This window comes from Chiloscyllium plagiosum, unplaced genomic scaffold (genome assembly GCF_037043375.1).
Source record: "Chiloscyllium plagiosum isolate Xiang-an unplaced genomic scaffold, Cpla_swu_hap1 HiC_scaffold_20, whole genome shotgun sequence".
Taxonomy (NCBI): domain Eukaryota; kingdom Metazoa; phylum Chordata; class Chondrichthyes; order Orectolobiformes; family Hemiscylliidae; genus Chiloscyllium; species Chiloscyllium plagiosum.
In genome coordinates, this window is record NW_028270158.1 from 18,329,339 (window position 1) to 18,348,473 (window position 19,135).

Sequence of the window (19,135 nt, forward strand, 5' to 3'; positions counted from 1 at the left end):
TCAGCTCTGATCTCCAGCATCTGCAGTCCTCACTTTCTCCTAGAACACGAAGGAAGCAACATTTCCTGAGCACTATACCTGCAAACATGCTTGCAAAGTATCATTCTACAACCTGGAGCGCTCAGAGGCATTCTCCTAGACTTTTTGTTTCAAGGAAAGTCATTTGCCAAGGAAACTTCGAGTTGGTACCACCGCAGGTTAACTGTGCCAATGCCACTCATGGCTAATCACAAAAACAAATTTGGCCCAAAATTGGGAAAAGTCCAAAATCTCAAGCATGAAATACCATAATTGAGAAATTACACACCCCTACCCCAGTGAGAGCTAGAATTAGTGAGGAATGACATCTAACAATGTCAACTTGTGTTAAATAGCAGCATAATGGAGAAAGCATCCTTTTATCCTTGGATAAAAAAAATTACACTGAGCAAATGGGAAAGGAGAAGTTATAACCAAAAGCTGGCTCAAAAAAGATTTTTTTATTCCTGATGTGAATGTCATTGGCAAGGCTGGCACTACACACCCCTACTACTGCCTTCTCAAGGGCAGTTAAACTGTTATAAAAACAATACTTAGATACTAACTTGCATTGTCATAGCCTCTAAGGGCACAGCCAAAAGCTGGAAAGTGGGATTAGTGTAGGCATAGCTTCACAGAATGGACTAGACAGAATGCCTGCTTCTATACTCAATTTAGAAAATTACTGCCTTCCTGGTCTAAAATTGTGCGTTTACATTGGACACAGCAATTGAAACTGTCCAAGCTAAACCAGGAACCAAGTTTGAAAATACTAAGATATAAATGAAAAGTGCACTGCTACAGATAGAGAAGCCTCTCAGCGTGCTCTAGTGGCAGAAAGCAAATACTGCAAGTCACAATTCAACTAGGAATCCACATGTGCACATTGCAGTACATTAAAACTTAGCAAAATTAGCAAATTACCTGTACCAGATAGTTTTGCCAGGGCATTCCTTCAAAGTCACTTTTTTCTTGTCTGGTCTGACTATATCTACAATAGCTACAACTGCATTTACAAGTGATGAAAGAACGGACTACAAACTGGGATATGTAGAGAATCAGATACCACTAGACATATTTGTGCAAGACGAAAATATGTAATCATCAGTCATGTAAACAAAAAACTGACTGCAAAAATTTAAAATTCACCTCAATATTTTCAGGATCCCTATGTCATTCTAGATGGTAATGGGAAGTCAATAGCACAGGTAACAATACTGTATTAATGGTCAATGTGTGCTGACAATTATTTAATTGCTCATTATCCTATGCAAACGTTGTATTAACTTACAAGAAAACTGAAGAAACTACATATGTAAAATAACCACTCAGCTAAACTGAACGAATATTTAAATCAATACTCAAAACAGAATAACGTAGCAGACACATGGCCCAGCAATCAGAATTTAGGGTGCTAGATTTAAAATTGAGCAAACAGGACCCCAAAATGTAGAAATCTAATAATAAAAGAAGCGGTGTCTGGGTACGTTTACATTTAAGTCAACGCTGAAATTGGCAACGTATAAATTATTCGCTACACTCATTGAGTAAATGTGACAATAAAGGCTATTCTATGCTATTTTAACTCTTTGGATTACTCCCAGTGTGAAATGCAAGTGAGTTCAAAAAATAGGAAGAAAAGAAAGAGGAATGCATGACTGCAAGATTAAGAGGAACAGCTTTAGATTCCTGGGATATCAAGACTGGGACAGATCTCATTTGTACAGATTGCATCGGAACAGAACTGGGATAGAGTTCCTTGCGAGTGAGGCATTGTGCTAGCCCTGTTGGGGAGGATTTATACTTAGTCAGCAGGGCATGTCAACCAGGAGAGAAGATTAGAAAGTAATGCCAGGGTTCATGAAATGCTGGATGAAGCAGATAGCACTAAAAGTAGAGGATAGTAAATTAACAGGTCAAGTCAGATTGAGGGAGAATGTGACCAAATCTAAAATCAGATGAATGCATACAGCAGCATAAATAAGATCAGCTTTGACAAAGGGTCAGTAAGACTCGAAATGTCAGCTCTTTTCTCTCCTTACAGATGCTGCCAGATCTGCTGAGATTTTCCAGATTTTCTCTTTTGGTTTCAGATTCCAGCATCCGCAGTAATTTGCTTTTATTTTATATTTTAAATAAGATCGGGTTGTTTAAAGCATAAATTACTTTGTGCTGACATGGAGTTCTGGTTATGGAAGGGCAGGTCTGGATGTTAAATATTCCTGTCTACAAGATGTGCAGAAAAATAGGAAAAGAAGAAAAGGGATGGGTTCAGGATAGCACTGCAGAAAGAGGGTTCAAAGATTGATTCTATCTGGTTAGAGCCAAGGAAAAAGAAAAAAGGTGTAATACATAGACTGCCAGCTAATGGAATGGACAGAGAGGAACAAATCAGCAAGGAAATTACAGAGAGGTGCAAACAAAGTGGATACAGTGGGGAACTTTAATTACCTGTATAGTCGACTGGGACAGTGGTTATGTAAAAGGCAGTGAGGAACAAGTGCTTCCAGATTGTGTTCTGAAGAATTTCTTACTACAATATTAGGAGGTGGTGTAAAGGCAAATACGAGAAGTAAGAGAGGAAATAAGATTGGCAGCTAACATATAAAGAAATCCCGAAGTGTTTGATAAATACATAAATAATACAAAGATTAGGAAGGAAGACTAGGAATTATACTGACAGACAAGAGGTATGGCTGTGGTATTAAATGAATACTTTGCATCTGTCTTTACCTACAAGGCAGATATCACCCAGACCACGTAGAGAGGAGGAAACCTAACCATTCAAAAGGTGGCACTGGATAAACTGTCAGTACTAAAGCTGATAACACACTGGGACCAGACGAGATACATCCAAGAATACTGAAGGAAGCGGGGGAAGAAACTGCAGAGGCACTGGAAAACAACTTTTAATCTTCCCTGGATTTATGGGTTGTGCTAGAGGATTGGAGAATTCAAACATTGCACAAAACGTTCAAAAAAGGTCAGCCCAGCAATTAAAAGTCCAGTCAGTTTATCTTCAGTGGTGGAGAAACTTCTAGAAACAATAATTTGAGATAGAATTATTTGTTACATGGAAAAATGTGGATTAATTCAGAAGAGTCAGCAAGGATTTGTTAAGGGAAAATTATGTCTAACTAACTAAGATTTTTTGAAGAGGTGATGAGAGGGGGTTGATGGTGTCAAAGCCTATCGATGTAGTGTGCATGGGCTTCCAATACGTATTTGATGAGTACCACACAACAGAGTGAGCAAACTTATAGATCATGGAATAAAAGAGACAGCAGCAACATGAATAGGAGATCGGCTCAAGGTTAGGAAAGAGGGAATAACTACTACTGGGTATTCTTCTGGCTGAAGAAGGGTGTATAGTGGATTTCCCCGGGGATCAGTAATGGGAATCTTGTGTTTCCGCTTTTATATATTGTGTATAAACTGTCTAGATCATGGTGTGCAAGGACCAATTTCAAAGTAAATGGATGTCACAATACTTGGGAGAATTGTAAGTTGCGGGAAAGACAATGTAGAACTTCAAAAGGACATTGACACATTGGCAGAGTGGGCAGAGCGGTGGTAGATGAAGCTCAATACAGAGAAGTGTAAGGTGATGCACAATGGTACAAAGAACATGGTAAAACTTAAAAAAAAAATAAAAGGTACTATTCTGAAAGTTGTGCAGGAGCAGAGATATGGATGTACAGGTACATTTGTCATCCAAAAGGTGACAGGAGAGGTGGAGAACCTGTTAATGAAGCACTTAGTATTCTAGGCCTTCCACCGAGGAGCAGAGTGTAAAACAGCAGGGAGGGCACGATGAACTTGTACAAGGCACTAGTCAGATATTACCGAATGGTTCTGGGTGCCATACATTAAGAAGGATGCAAGTGCACTGGTGAGTGTGCAGAACAGGTTAACAAAAATGACTCCAGATACTTCAGTTATAAAGGAAAGATTGGAAAAGTTGGGACTGTTTTCCTTGGAAAGGAGAAGACCAGCGAAGATCAAATAAAAGTTTTAAAATCAGGAGGGGGATTGTGTTTCTTGCATAAATCGCACAAATTCATTCCTACTCATGAACGGTCTGAGCGCCCAAGGACACAGTTTTAAGATGTTTTAACATAAAAAGCAAACGCGAGCCGAGAAAAATATGCTCTCACACAGCAGGTAGAAAGGATCTGGAATGTACTGCATGAAAGTATGGTTCAGGCAGGTTCAACTGAGGTTTCAAATCAGCATTATTTCTGTTTAAATAAACACCCAGTATGCTGGGTTATGGGGGGAAAAGGCAGGCCATAAGCCAAATGGCCTCACTCTGCACTGTAATAATTCAGTGATTCTAAAGGAAATAACAACCAATCATAATAAAAAATGCTATTAATTATCTTGGCTTCAGTATGAAAGTAGGTCAACGGAAGGCAGTGGCATGGTGATAATGTCACTGGACTAATGTGCTGGGGAAATGGGTTCAAATTCTTGCATGGCAGATGGGGAAATTTGAATTCAATAAAAATCTCTGGAAGAAAGCAGGCCTAATGGTACAACTACTGTCAACTTTCATAAAAATCCATCTGGTTTACGAGAATCCTTTAGTGAAGGAAATCTGCCACCTTTATCTGGTACCTTGCTAGAGACACCCTCATGAACATTTCATAAAAAAAAATCATAAATGTGGTGCATCAATATGTTCTGCAGTTTTATTTTGCCATAGTTTCCATCACTTAATCCATAGATTAAATGCTATTTTAAAAATAAGACAGGCACTATAGTCATCAGAGACAACATCCAACAGCAGCAGTGGTCCACTTAAGGCAGCAGCAAATTACTGCAAATGCTGAAATCATTTCAATACTTCTTAACTGAGGTATTCAGTGGACTGCTTGCAGAAAGCTGAAGTGCAACAGTACAAGATTTAAAATGAAAGGATAAGCATCATTTCTCCAATAGTGTACTTACTTCTATCACTCTGCTCAATTAACCGATTGCAATATTCAAACGTCTTCTCCCGCAGACGTTCTTTAGGTGGCATCAGACGACTTGATGTTGAGGAAGCAGAAACTATTGACATTACAGAGCTGTCTAATTCAGACTTTTCATCTAGCAGACAAATTAAAAGATTCATCAAATTCTGTCAAACACAGGCTTCTTGTTAATGTCTGATAAGTTAATGATGATGAGGAGGATAAAGGAAAAGCAATCACAGTACAACCAGAGAAAACACATTATTAACAGTGAATGTCAATGTAGTGACTTTCACATTAAACAATTACAAGAGGAAACAAAACTACACAAGCTCTCTTAAAAAGTATTTTTTATTTCATAGGCATCTTATCAAAAGGTGAATAAAGTCTTCATTGTCACTTTGGACAAGCTTGTGTGTTCAAACAGACCCATCTGCAATTTGTCTGTGCTCACCCACGCTTGCTAACTCTTTGCAAATTTGACAAAGATTTGTATTTCGACAAGTCTGTATTGGAGACCTGGCTGCTTAGTATATGATTAAACTACAACTGTAGGAATAATTGAAAGAAAGAAATTAATATACTAAAAAGAGACAAACTATGCTCATGTAGGTTGCAGTTATAATCCAGAAAAATGAATTGCTGTCACATGTTGCCTCTGAATGCCTAAAAGATAAATTTCTCAAAAGTGAATGTTGTTTTACTTGTGTCTCTGTGCCCATACTGTACACGACTTGAGTTAATGAGCACAACATGATAAAGCAGTATCATGCTTCCACCAAGTTATAGTTCCCAAGCCAAACAGCAATCTCTGCATTCAGGTACATTTCCAGTTACCAAATGGAAAACAATTCCCTTTATCTTTTCAGTTTCCAAAAGTCCCCTTCAGAATCATAGAGATCTGTAAGCAATGACATATTTAGCTGCTGCTGAATACACAATCATCATGACCACAGGTCAGAACTGTTCTAATGTACAATGACATTATGAATGAAAATTAAAGAAATAATGTTAGCATCTATGCACATGACTAATGACTCAGTGTGGAATTTGACTGCAGCCACACGGTTAATTTATATTGCAGCAGTTTTGTGCAACTGAACTATAATGACTCAAGAGACAAAACACCAGCAAGCCAAGCTCATTTCTCATAGCAAAACACATCTGATGGCAAAAGCTACATAATCAATGCAACCCTCACCATTTTAGATATTTAACCAACCCTGTTAGACTGTAATCATGTTAGACATGACCCTTTGGACAGAGATAAAGACACTAGCACAATGTCACAAGAGCCCGTCAAGGCCCTTTTATTCTGGCTTGTTAACCTTCAGGAACCTTCTTCACATCATCCCCCCTCCCCCCACCTTGTCTCAGCCGGATCCCTCCAGCCCGGCACCGCCTTCCTGACCTGCAGTCTTCTTCTTGACCTCTCCGCCTCCATCCTACTCCGACCTATCACCCTCACCTTGACCTCTTTCCACCTATCACATTTCCAACGCCCCTCCTCCAAGTCCCTCCTCCCTACCTTTTATCTTCTCCTGCTGAACACTCTCTGCTCATTCCTGAAGAAGGGCCTGTGCCCGAAACGTCGAATCTCCTGTTCCCTGGATGCTGCCTGACCTGCTGTGCTGTTCCAGCAATAAAGTTTCAACTTCTTCACATCATCATTGGAAACAGAAATAGACAATTAAGCCCAAAACTGCCTAGTCCATCATTCTATCAGCTCACAATTAATCTGTACCACATGTCCATTTCCCCATAATCCTTGATGCTCTTACATCACAAAAATCTCTCATTTTTCCTATTTATTATAAACTGACATGGTGAAATCTCAACTCAAATTTTCTGCATTAGTCTAGACTAATCATGCAGTGATATAAACAATACTACTAAATAAAACCACTATTGTAAATTTACTCAAGGGGTACTTCCACTGTGAGGACTGATGCAAATTAATTATTCAGTTCCTCAGCCATTTCCTTGTTCCCCACTATTACCTCTCCAGTATCAGTCTCCAGCGATCCAATGTCCATTTTTGTCTCTCTTTTGCCCATTACATGTCGAAAGAAACTTGTACAGTCTTCCTTCATATTGCTAGCTAGCTTACCTTCATATTTAATCTTCTCCCTCCTTATTTCTTTTTTTGCTGCCCTCTGTTGGTATTTGTAAGCTTCCCACTATGCTTTGTCACATAATATGCTTTCTCTTTTGCTTTTATGCTGTCCCTGACTTCCCATAGTTGCCTCATCCTCCCTCTACCATGCCTTTTTCTCCTCAGGATAAATCTCTGCTGAGTCTCCTGAATTACTCCCAGAAAGCCATTGCTGTTCCACTGTCTTTCCTGCTAAGCTCCTCTACCAGTCAATTCTACTCAGCTTCTCCCTCATGCCTCTGTAGTTGTCTTTATTCAGCTATAATACTGCTATCTCTGATTCTATCCTCTCCCTCTCAAATTGCAGAGCAAGTTCAGTCATTATGATTTCTGCCCCCAAGGGTTCCTTTACCTTAAGCTCCCTTATCAAGTCTGCCTCATTGCACAACACAAAATCCAGTATTATCTGTTCCCTCGTGAGCTCCACCACAAGCTGCTCCAAGAAGCCATCTCGCAGACATTCCACAAATCCTTTTTTTGAAATCCACTACCAATCTGATTTTCCCTGACCACCTGCATATTGAAATCCTCCACGATCTTTGCCTTTTCTATATCTTTGTGTATCTTGCACCCCAGTTCCTGACTACTGTTTGGAGGCCTGTACACAACTGCAACTATGCTGTGAATTTTCAGATTCCACTTAATTAATGCAATTCTCACAAACAAAATCAGGTGGCTATCCATTCCAATAATAAGCTACCTGCATCATTGCTGTTGAAGCCACTTGCCCCAAAACACTGCAGCCACTTTCTGATCATGGAGAATGAGTGCATGTTGAGCCATTGGTCCTCAGTGTAATAGTGGCCAATGGAAAGTAACGTGAAGAAATCACCTGCCACCGCTCCATCCACCTCTAAAATGGAAGCAGGCTAAACAAAAGATAAATGAACAATGTTAGATTGCTTGAATTGACTTATCAAGCTTATCCTTTCCTTTCAGGTACCGTCACCTTGTTGGAAGCGTATTCACCTTCATCGCTCCAACCTATCGATTTTACAAGTGTAAGCCTTGACTTATTGTTTTATAGGATATTCAACAAGTGACATCAAAAACTAGCTTAATCTGGTCTTTATTCAATGTCCACCTCTGCACATTACTAACCAATGAGCACTATTAGAATCAGGATTGTCAAGGAAGGCGATTACAGGTCTCTGACACTGCTGCAGTTAACTCTGATCAAAGATATCACATGCCTATGGATTGAACTTAAGTGCTTAACTTGTCTGACTTAACTCCTTGAGAAGATTGTTGAGCCATTAGGGGAAAACATTATGAATAAATTACACAATATTTAGATACCAGCTAACTCAATTTTGTTTCTTAATACAAATACTATTAACAGTGAACAGCAAAAGATCACAAATAGATGTTAGATCAAGTTACAGTGATGTTGCAATTCATCAGAGCAGGCGTCTTGTGGAAGAATGGACTTCAAGTATGCAAACATCATCATTGAGGTAGATATAGTTTTCAAAAAGTGAAGGAACTTTTAAAGTATTTCCTACTAGCCAACTGGAACTGCGTTGGAAAAATGTTTTGGGCCTTTTCCCAATGAGTGTAACAGAAGAAAGGAGAACAAAGTACCCCAATCCATATATTTCTCACCAACAGTTAAATCAGCAATAGACATTGCAGCAAAAGCATTACTATTTAGTTATTCCAGTCTTTAAAGGGTTAATACAAATGAATAGCAATGCAGACTTGAATGAGACTGTAGTTTTCCGTTACCTGTCGGGATCTTGGACTAAAGAAGCCTCCAGAAGAAAGAGGGACACCTTGTAATGTACTTGCATACCGCAACCAATCGACAAGCTTCTTACTAACAGCATTCACCTGCTCTGTTGGAAAGAAAATGCAAAAACGCCGAGTTTGAATGGAATTGACATGACTTTGTGGAATATTGTGCTCTGGAGTTTACAACTTGCAACTAGACTATACCAGAGTACTCCTACTTTTCTTATTACACACTTAAGATATAATTCACTTGCACTTAAGCATTTCAAGAAAAGCATTCTACTGAACTCTGACTGACAGCAATGATTTACTTGGTCTGAACACTGCAGTTAGGGTAGCTGTGCAAGTTAACTGCAATAAGAAGAAAACTTGCAGCTCTTCAGACTTTCTTTAAAGAAAAAAATCTTTTTGTACTCTGTCGTGACTGTAATGAGTTCCTTGATTGGGGCTGTTAATCTGGTCCAATCAGGGAGCTCTGGCTGCCAATATAAAAACAGGAATGTGGTCCCTACCCTCCCCCTCACTGTTTTGATCACACAGCACTGTCCTTTGATGTGAAGGGCAGTGTTTGTCACTGGCCACCCGGGTGTTTTCCTATCTTCCTGGTGGTGGAAATTGAATAAAGATTGGTGCACTTTGTGTCTTTCACTGTGTCTCACACCTGCACACACACACCATGGGTGCTGGGAAAAAAAAATAAGCACTACCAAAAAAAAAAGAAAAAGAAAAAGAAACTAAAATTAAAAAAAAAAAAAACAGGAATGTCAGGGTCTCTGTTCACTCAGAGCTGGTTGTGAGAAGCTGCATTAGTGTCAAGGACTCTCCATATATAAATCAAGGGCGGCTTGATTGAGATACCAGCCTCTGTGGAGTTACGTAATACTCATCAGGATATGGAGATGCCAGGAGGTGGAGAACACCTAGCGGCAATGAAGCACCCCACAAGTCAGACTGATCATGAACCTGACAAAGAATTACCTTCTACCATTTGGCTCCAACAACAACTTGTATTTGCAAAGTACAAGAAACATTGTGAATCTGTTTGAAGGCACTTAAGAATAATTTTTTTTTTTACACACTGAGCCACTGAAGGAAAGATGAGCAAAAGGCTTGATCAGAGATCAGGTTTTAAGGAACACTTCAAAAAAAGATAGAGGGGTTTATGGCCTAAGCAGCTGAAAGAATGATTGCTAATGAAGGAATTAAAAAGGGAGGTGACAGTTTAGTGGTTTACCGCTGGACTCTTAATCCAGAGTCCCAATTAATGCTCCAAATGGGCGTTAATCCCATCATGGCAAATGGTGGAATTTGAATTCAATTTTTAAAAAATGTCTGGAATTAGGAATCTAATGATGACCATGAATCCGTTATTGATAGTCAGAAAACCCCATCTGGTTCACTAATGTCCTTTAGAGAGTGAAAGTGCCATCCTTATTGGTCTGTGACTCCAGATCCATAGCAATGTAGTTGAGTCTCGACTGCTCTCTGAACAATTAGGGATAGGCAATAAAATGGCCTAGCAAGGGATGCCCTCATCCTGGTGAATGAATTCAAAAAAAAATAAAAGCAAAGCAGGAGGCTGGAGTGGAGGGGCATAGAGGACTCAACAGCTTGTAGGGCTAGAAGAGGCTAAATCCAGAAACCAGCCCCCAAAGTGCACCTGTGAGAAGGGGTCCAATGTCCCACATCACATTCGTTTGACCTCTGAGGTTTAAACTTGTTATTTTTCACAAACCATGAGCAACTTTCATGCTCTGGGTGTCATGCTTTAGGGTGTTTAAGGGTTGCAGAAGCATACTTCAGCCAGCATATGGGAGCCTTTTAGTCTGTCGGTTTCAAACCCAGGTCCCAGCAGTGATAGCTGTCTCTGAGCTGCTACTAATGTTGTCCTAATCAGCCCATGGAGAGAGGACATGCATGGGAAGGGCAGTGGTGGCAGATAAAACCATGCGCAGGTGGGGAATTCAAGATGGCAGCGACCCAGTAAGCCAGAGTCTGCTGAGCTCTGCCCAACACCCAGACAAAGTAGGGCACACACCCTCCCTTCACCTCTTAAATTGCTAAAAAGTTTTTTTCCCGGCTATAGCCATTGTGCACCAAACTTCTCCAGTTTGATGCACAATGGCTATAGCAGCCAGGGGAAAAAAAAACTATTAGGTGCACTTTAACGTGACTAAAGGCAAAGGAGCACGGAACTCACAACAGACAGGGACCCCCTCCCCACAGCAACAGATGCGTCCACGGCTGCCCCAGGGGACTTATCTACAGAGGTAAGCTTAGTCTCGGGGTTTGTAAAACTCCGTGGGAGGATCGATGCATCGATGGAGGAGACCCGGGCCAGGTGGGAATCGATCTCAGTCATGCTGCAAAAGCATTATCTGTGGATCCAGACTCTCAGGTAGCGTGACAAAGGGGCGGAGCAATGGGCCATGGCCTCTGATACAGCGGCCGAATCTTCTGTGAGCCATGGAGCGCTGAGTGCGGGCCTTGGAGGAGCAGGTCGAAAATTGAGGTCGTTGGGAGAAAATCTGGATGCTGGGCCTTCCCGAACAGGAAGATGAAGGCCAGCTTGTTAACTTTATGGAGCAATGGCTCCCACAACTTGAGAGGCTGGAATCTGAGGTAGGCCGGGTGCAGGTCAAGCGGGCCCACGGGGTCAAAGTGCACAGGCCCAGATCGGACCAGTGCCCCCGCCCGTTCCTAGTGCAACTCCAGCACTACAGAGACAAACAAATGTTTCTGGAGGCATCCAGAGCACTGGGGAAGGATCCCCAAGCTGTGGTGTACAAGGGATCAAGAATAATGCTCTTTCAGGACTGCTCCCCAGTCGTGATTCGCAGAGGGAAGGCATTTAAACGAGGTAAGGAAGCATCTGAGGGATCGGAATATTCCGTACTCAATGAGATATCCAATAACACTGCACTTCAACCACAGAGGGTCTATGTTTAACTTTGGATCACCGGAAAAGGCAAAAGAATTTTGGGACACTAAAATAGACTGATTGGCCTGAATTATATGGACAATTACTCTATTTTACCCCTGTTTCCCCTTTTGCTTATTTTTAATTGTACTCAATGCCTAGGGTAGTAGTATGGAATGGATGGATTGGGTACCCACCTTTAACTCCCTTGTTATAAGATATTGGTATTTGTTTAATCTTACTTTGTGATGTCTGGGGCGAGGGCATGGCTCCAGCTGGAAGGAGTCATGGTGGGATTATTGGATGGTCGGAGTGCCCCCTGTGGACAAGGGGGAAAATCTCCTTTTAGTTATGCTTTATGTTATTACTTTCTTAGTAGTAGTTTTTAGCAGTTCAGATTTAGTAGTTTTAAAACCATGCACAGGCAAACCTTCAACCTGTTTCCATCTGTCAATGCGAAAACCTGACATCATACAATGTTTTCATTGTCTCTTTAGATTGGCAAAGTGGTTTAAATCATAAAGCAGCATATTGTAATTAACATCCAGATTAATCAACTGAACAGATGAGAGAAGGCTGGGTGGATAACACGCTGCAGCTATGGTATATGGTGGCCAGTATGATCCACATTGACCACATGTACAGGAAGCATTTGCTTCTCAATGAACTTGGTTTCAGAGTTGATGAGATGGATTGTGCGCTGCAGGTCGGATGAACCAGGATAGGGGAAAAGAGGTACCTGGGCAATGTCTTTCAGGATAGAGTCACTCCTCTTCAATAAACTACATCAAGTTTGGTCTGTGATCAGTGACAGAAGGTGTGGGTGCAAGTGGGCATCCAGGATTTAGTTTTACGGAAGCCTCAGCCAATACTGTTGTGCAATACTTTCAAGGATTTTGCTGATGGCATGGATGTGGGCACAGATTTCAGGGAGGATGAGCAAACTGACCACAGACATGGTCTAGACCACAGTGCTAAATTGGGGAAGTAAAAAGAAATGTAGTAGTAATAGGAGATAACATTGTTAGGAAAATAGATCCTGTTCTCTGCAGCGAAAACAGAATCCTGAAGGTCACGTTGGCTACATCATGCCAAGGTTATGGATAACTCTTCTGAGCAGGAGAGTAACCTGGTGCGCAAAGGAAAGAACCCAGATGTCATGCTCCACTTGAATAACAACGACAAGGATAGATCTGTGAAAAAGGTTCTGCTGACAGATTCCAAGCAGCTCTGGGTTAGACTAAGAAGCCCAAACCATAAAAAGGTAATATTCTTGGAGTATTACCTGAGCCATCTGTAAAATTGGCAGGGTAAATATGGTTAGGAGGAAAATGTGTATCTCAAAAGATTAGTGTGGAAGAAACGGGCTCCGATTCATTGCATTAATACTCTGGAGAGGCTTCATTTGAATCATGCTGGGACAAGTGTCCTGGCAAATTGTATCTACAATCTTGATGAAGACATTAAACTCAATTGATTTTGCACCACCTTCATCAGAGGGAAGTTTTAAAAGAGAGAGTAGACACACAGGGTAGGGAAGAGGTGAATAATAATCAAAGTACACGGTGGCTCAGTGGTTAGCACTGCTGCCTCACAGCACCAGGGTCCCAGGTTAGATTCCAGCCTCGGGCGACTGTCTGTGTGGAGTTTGCACATTCTCCCTGTATCCGCGTGGGTTTCCTCTGGGTGCTCCGGTTTCCTCCCACAGTCCAAAGATGTGCAGGCCAGGTGAATCCGCCATGCTAAATTGCCCATAGTGCTCAATGCACTACTTAGAGGGAAATGGGTCTGGGTAAGTTACTCTTCAGAGGGTCGATGTGGACTGGTTGGGCCGAAGGGCCTCTTTCCACACTGTAGGGAATCGAATCTAAAATCTACAACAGAAAAGGCTTGAAAATATACGCAGAAGAGTGCAGCAGAATTTAATATCAAGTAACAACGGTAAAAGATCAAAATTTGAGGTTCTTTGTCTGAATAGGAGGAGAAAGTGAGGTCTGCAGATGCTGGAGATCAAAGTTGAAACTTTATTGCTGGAACAGCACAGCAGGTCAGGCAGCATCCAGGGAACAGGAGATTCGACGTTTCGGGCACAGGCCCTTCTTCAGGAATGAGCAGAGAGTGTTCAGCAGGAGAAGATAAAAGGTAGGGAGGAGGGACTTGGAGGAGGGGCGTTGGAAATGTGATAGGTGGAAAGAGGTCAAGGTGAGGGTGATAGGTTGGAGTAGGATGGAGGCAGAGAGGTCAAGAAGAAGACTGCAGGTCAGGAAGGCGGTGCCGGGCTGGAAGGATCCGGCTGAGACAAGGTGGGGGGAGGGGGGGGATGAAGAAACTGGTGAAGTCCAAGTTCATCCACTGCGGTTGGAGGGTTCCCAGTCGGAAGATAAGACGCTCCTCCTCCGACCGTCGGGTTGTTGTGGTTTGGCGGTGGATGAGTCCAATGACCTGCATATCCTCGGTGGAGTGGGAGGGGGAGTTGAAATGCTGTGCTACAGGTTGGTTGGGTTGGTTCGTCCGGGTGGCCCAGAGGTGCTCTCTGAATCGCTCCGCAAGTAGGCGGCCTGTCTCCCCAATATAGAGGAGGCCACACCGGCTGCAGCGGATGCAGTAGATGATGTGGGTGGAGGTGCAGGTGAATCTGTGGCGGATATGGAAGTTTCCTTTGGGGCCTTGGAGAGAAGTGAGGGGGGAGGTGTGGGCGCAAGTGTTGCACCTCCTGCGGTTGCACGGGAAGGTGCCGGGAGTGGAGGTTGGGTCGGTGGGGGGTGTGGATCTGACAAGGGAGTCGCGGAGGGAATGGTCTCTACGGAAAGCTGATAGGGGAGGGGAGGGAAATATATCCTTGGCGCTGGGGTCTGTTTGGAGGTGGCGGAAGTGACGGCGGATGATGCGCTGTACATGGAGATTGGTGGGGTGGTAGGTGAGGACCAGTGGGGTTCTGTCCTGGTGGCGGTTGGAGGGGCGGGGCTCAAGGGCGGAGGAGCGGGAAGTGGAGGAGATGCGGTGGAGGGCACCGTCGACCACGTCGGGGGGGAAATTGCGGTCCTTGAAGAAGGAGGCCATCTGTGTTGTACGTTTTTGGAACTGGTCCTCCTGGGAGCAGATGCGGCGGAGACGAAGGAATTGGGAGAATGGGATGGCGTTTTTACAGGGGGCAGGTTGGGAGGAGGTGTAGTCCAGGTAGCTGTGGGAGTCGGTTGGTTTGTAGTAGATGTCCGTGTTGATTCGGTCGCCTGAGATAGAAACAGAAAGGTCTAGGAAGGGGAGGGAGGAGTCCGAGACTGTCCAGGTGAATTTGAGGTCGGGGTGGAAGGTGTTAGTGTAGTGGATGAACTGTTCAACCTCCTCGTGGGAGCACGAGGTAGCGCCGATACAGTCATCAATGTCGCGAAGGAAAAGATGGGGGGTGGGGCCAGTGTAGTTGCGGAAGATGGATTGTTCCATGCATGCAGCAACTGTGACAAAATAGATGTTGAAGGTACGAATAAAAATAAAAATGAATTAACAGCTCTTATGGAGACATGGTTGCAGGCCAACCAAGACTGGGAACCTAATATTCAAGGGTATTCAACATTCTAGAAAGGTGGCACGGTGGCCCAGTGGTTAGCACTGCTGCCGCACAACACCAGGGACGTGGGTTCAATTCCAGCCACACACACACACAAACCCACATGCACACATACATATATACGTTTGTGGGGTGAATTTGTACTTGCAGAGTTACAATGTACTTCGTTCAAAAACTGCATGAATCCATGTGAGACTCTGTTAACTCACTTTTTAGATTAGAATCAGTCTAAACATTATGGCACAGACAGGGAAAACAGAGGATTAACATCTTCAACATCTCAGCATCTCATCTGAGCTAACACCAATTCTTACAGTTAACTTGAGAATGTAACTTTTAATTTAAAAAAGGTTTTGTGATTTACATATGAAAGAAGTGAAACCAACATGGTCATTCTAACAGATGAGAGACTTAACAAACAATTAAGGTATTTTTCAATTATAATTTCAGTTACATCACACTGTAAACTTTTGCTATAAATTCTGTCTTACAATTGTGTCCTCCACAACCACCTGATGAAGGAGCGGCGCTCCGAAAGCTAGGGCTCCAATTAAACCTGTTGGACTATAACCTGGTATTGTGTGATTTTTAACTTTGTACACCCCAGTCCAACACCGGCATCTCCAAATTATGAATGTAAATTGGCAAATACAACAAGACAAACAACAAGAGTTTCTATAGACATAACGAAGGGATTATGGAACCCTTGGCAGTTGTATCTAGGGAAATAATGGAGTACAGGGAATTAGTAGACAACTTAAACAAATATTCTGTATTGGTCTTCGTGTTAGGGTTCGGAAGTTTCCTTGGCTGACTCTTGGTTTGAAGGGATTGATGAATCAAGAAGAGCGAAACAGGTTAGGTCTTTATTCACTAAAGTCTAGAAGAACTAGAGCTGTTTTTATTGAAAAATACACGTGTCTGAGGGAGCTTAACAGGGTAGTCATTGAGGGGAATTTTTCCACTAATGGAGTAATCTCAAACTGTAGGACACAGTTACAGCATAAGGGGTCATTTAAAACTGGAGGTAACGAAGAATCTCCCTCTGCTTTTCTAGAGCACTTGAGAAATGTGATGGAAATAAAATGCTGGTGAAGAGTGGATGGAGGATGGGGAGATTAGAGAGGAGGTTACATTTCCAGCACAACATGACTGCTTCAACATTTATGGGCAGCGTAGTGGCTCAGTGGTTAGCTCTGCTGCCTCACAGCGCAAGGGACCCAGGTTCGATGCCCACCTTGGGCTACTATCTGTGTGGAGTTTGCACATTCTCCCCATGTCTGTGTGGGTTTCCTCCGGACTCTCCAGTTTCCTCCCACAGCCCAAAGATGTGCAGGTTAGGTGAATTAACCATGCTAGATTGCCCGTAGTGTTAGGCACATTAGTCAGCCGTAAATGTAGGGGAATGGGTCTGGGTGGGTTACTCTTCGGAGGGTCGGTGCGCACTTGTTGGGCCGAAGCGCCAACAAGTTTCCATATTGTAGGGAATCTAATCTAATCATACTGCATCACCTGGAAAAACAGCTGCAGTTGACACTTCCTCCAAATTTAATGAAGTCAACTTAGAATGATCAGTTCTAGTTCTTTTTACTTTTCATTTTATACCACAAAGCAAAATGAAAGTGCACATAAAAGACTTCTGTTACTGCTCTATGCAATTAAAACTGTTTGGAGTCTACTGCTACATCAATTTGGAAGACATATTTCACTGGTGTTTAGAAGAATTCAAACGTTAGGCAGTACGAATTAGTCTGTTCTAAGGGATTTGCATTTGTTGTGGGGCAAGGAGCATATTTGGAAACTGAACCACCACAAAAGGGGACTATAAGCAAGCACAAAATAAGCCAGACTTATTTAGACAAAGATTTAAATTAACATTTTAATTGAGAAAAGAATTCAGTTGGGAGTGAGCTACAGAAAGCATCAACATGTTGTTGTTACCAGTATAATCCAACATCACACCTCATAACTTACCTTCGTTGAGAGTTGTAGGTGCAACGTCAAGGATTTTGGACAAGATAGGCAGAAGAAACCGTGAACCTTGACTCTCAACTTGGCGAGCTTCTAGCAGTTTCAGAACATGACTACACACAGCTTCTATGTCACCATTTTTACTGCCCTACAGAGAAAAATGTAATGCCATTGTTAAGTATACTTCTATTACTTAAACTTTTGTTCTCTAATTCCACTGAAAATCTAACTTTTTACTTATTTCAAGAATCTACCTTTGCAATGTTTCACTTCTTTTAACGTTATATAACTGAAAAGCTGAGGGATGTTGTGCAGCAAAGGCGGAGAGATAAATAACTAAAAAACAATCAAATGCCACACTAAAGGGACCTAAAGGTGCAAAGCATCAGGTGAAACTGAGCAGAAGGCGTTAGTTTAGGGTTTGCAAAATCCCAGTACATAAACCCTTCACTAGATATTCTCAAATCAAATTTATGATTACTGACAGGGGCTTCTTGGTCATTTAGTTTTCCTTCCCTTTAAAAAGATGCTAATGATTGTGTTCAAGCTCCATGAAACCAACCTTCTTTCCAAGTATCCTACACAAGTGGCATACAAGCTTTGGCAGTGAATTGTGGCAGAGAATTTGACTACAATCATGTTTAATCCCACCGTACTCAACCTATACATATGCATAGCTTTTTTAAAGCAATAGTCACTTGACAGCACGTGGGATTGAGAATCTGAATTGCTATATTTGGTGAATGTTGCAAAAGTCCTTTGGTTCCACATGATTTCTGGCATTCAGGTTCAAAACATTCCATAACAAAGCTGGTGGAACAATTATGATAAAAGCAGAAACAGAAGTTAGTAAGTAGCAGTAAAAACTTTAACCCAGTCCTTATGGGAGAAACTGCTGTTATAGAAGGACAGAAAATATAAACAGATTAGTAACTGAGGACAGTGCTTGCAAAATCTGCAGCCTCACAGCGCCGGGGATCAGAGTTCAATTCCAGCCTCAGGCGACTGTATGTGGAGTTTGCACATTCTTCCCTTGCCTGCGTGTGTTTCCTCCAACAATCCAAAGACGTGCAGGTCAGGTGGATTGGTCATGCTAAATTGCCCATCGTGTTAGGTGCATTAGTCAGAGGGAAATGGGTGGGTTACTCTTCAGAGGGCTGGTGTGGACTTGTTGGGCCAAATGGCCTGTTTACACACTGTAGGGAATCTAATCTAAAAAAAACCTCGTGGTGGCAATATCATAGAACAGTGATGTGATACAATCAGCGATTCAAAACACTTGTATGGTAACAACTTTAGCTTAACTTAAACCACCCCATCTCACCTGAGCCAGTATTATACTCGATAAAAGACTCATGGTTTTCATATCATTCACCTCATCACAAGATAAAGTCAAAGTAGTGCATGGCAGGACCTCTCGCAGAATAGCCGAGCACAGAGCAAGGACTGGCTGTGGCGCCTTCAGGAAACACAAGGTGCTGTGGAATTTCTGTAGGACATCCCTGGGAAGACTGGATATCAGATAAGGAAAAAAAAGGGAGCATATTAGACTTTGACTCATACACTCATGCAGTAAACAATTCCTTCCTGTAATTGCTGACATCAGACAAAAACAAGTCCCTCGCATCTTTTCAGTTTTCACCGATGTTTCTGTACCTGTGACTAAATAGTCTATTGAATGTTAACCTGAAGTTATGAAGAAAGAGAATGCACACATGATTACTGAAAAACCCGACAGGCGATTTAAAGAATATTCCAACCCAATTTGTAAACTAACTTTGTTAAATTAAGTAAAATTTCATGACAAAACTCAA

At 42.1% G+C, this 19,135-nt stretch overlaps 1 protein-coding gene across 1 annotated transcript in view; it reads right to left on the reverse strand.

Moving 5' to 3' along the window:
• ap5z1 (adaptor related protein complex 5 subunit zeta 1) overlaps window positions 1–19,135 on the reverse strand; it is a 72,061-nt gene that overhangs the window by 30,301 nt on the left and 22,625 nt on the right. Inside the window, exons 3-7 of the mRNA XM_043711908.2 lie at window positions 18,646–18,832; window positions 17,325–17,469; window positions 8,860–8,969; window positions 7,832–8,000; window positions 4,972–5,112 (exon numbers count right to left, since the gene is read on the reverse strand). Of these exons, the coding sequence (XP_043567843.2) occupies window positions 4,972–5,112; window positions 7,832–8,000; window positions 8,860–8,969; window positions 17,325–17,469; window positions 18,646–18,832 (752 nt within the window). The remainder of the gene's footprint in view (window positions 1–4,971; window positions 5,113–7,831; window positions 8,001–8,859; window positions 8,970–17,324; window positions 17,470–18,645; window positions 18,833–19,135) is intronic.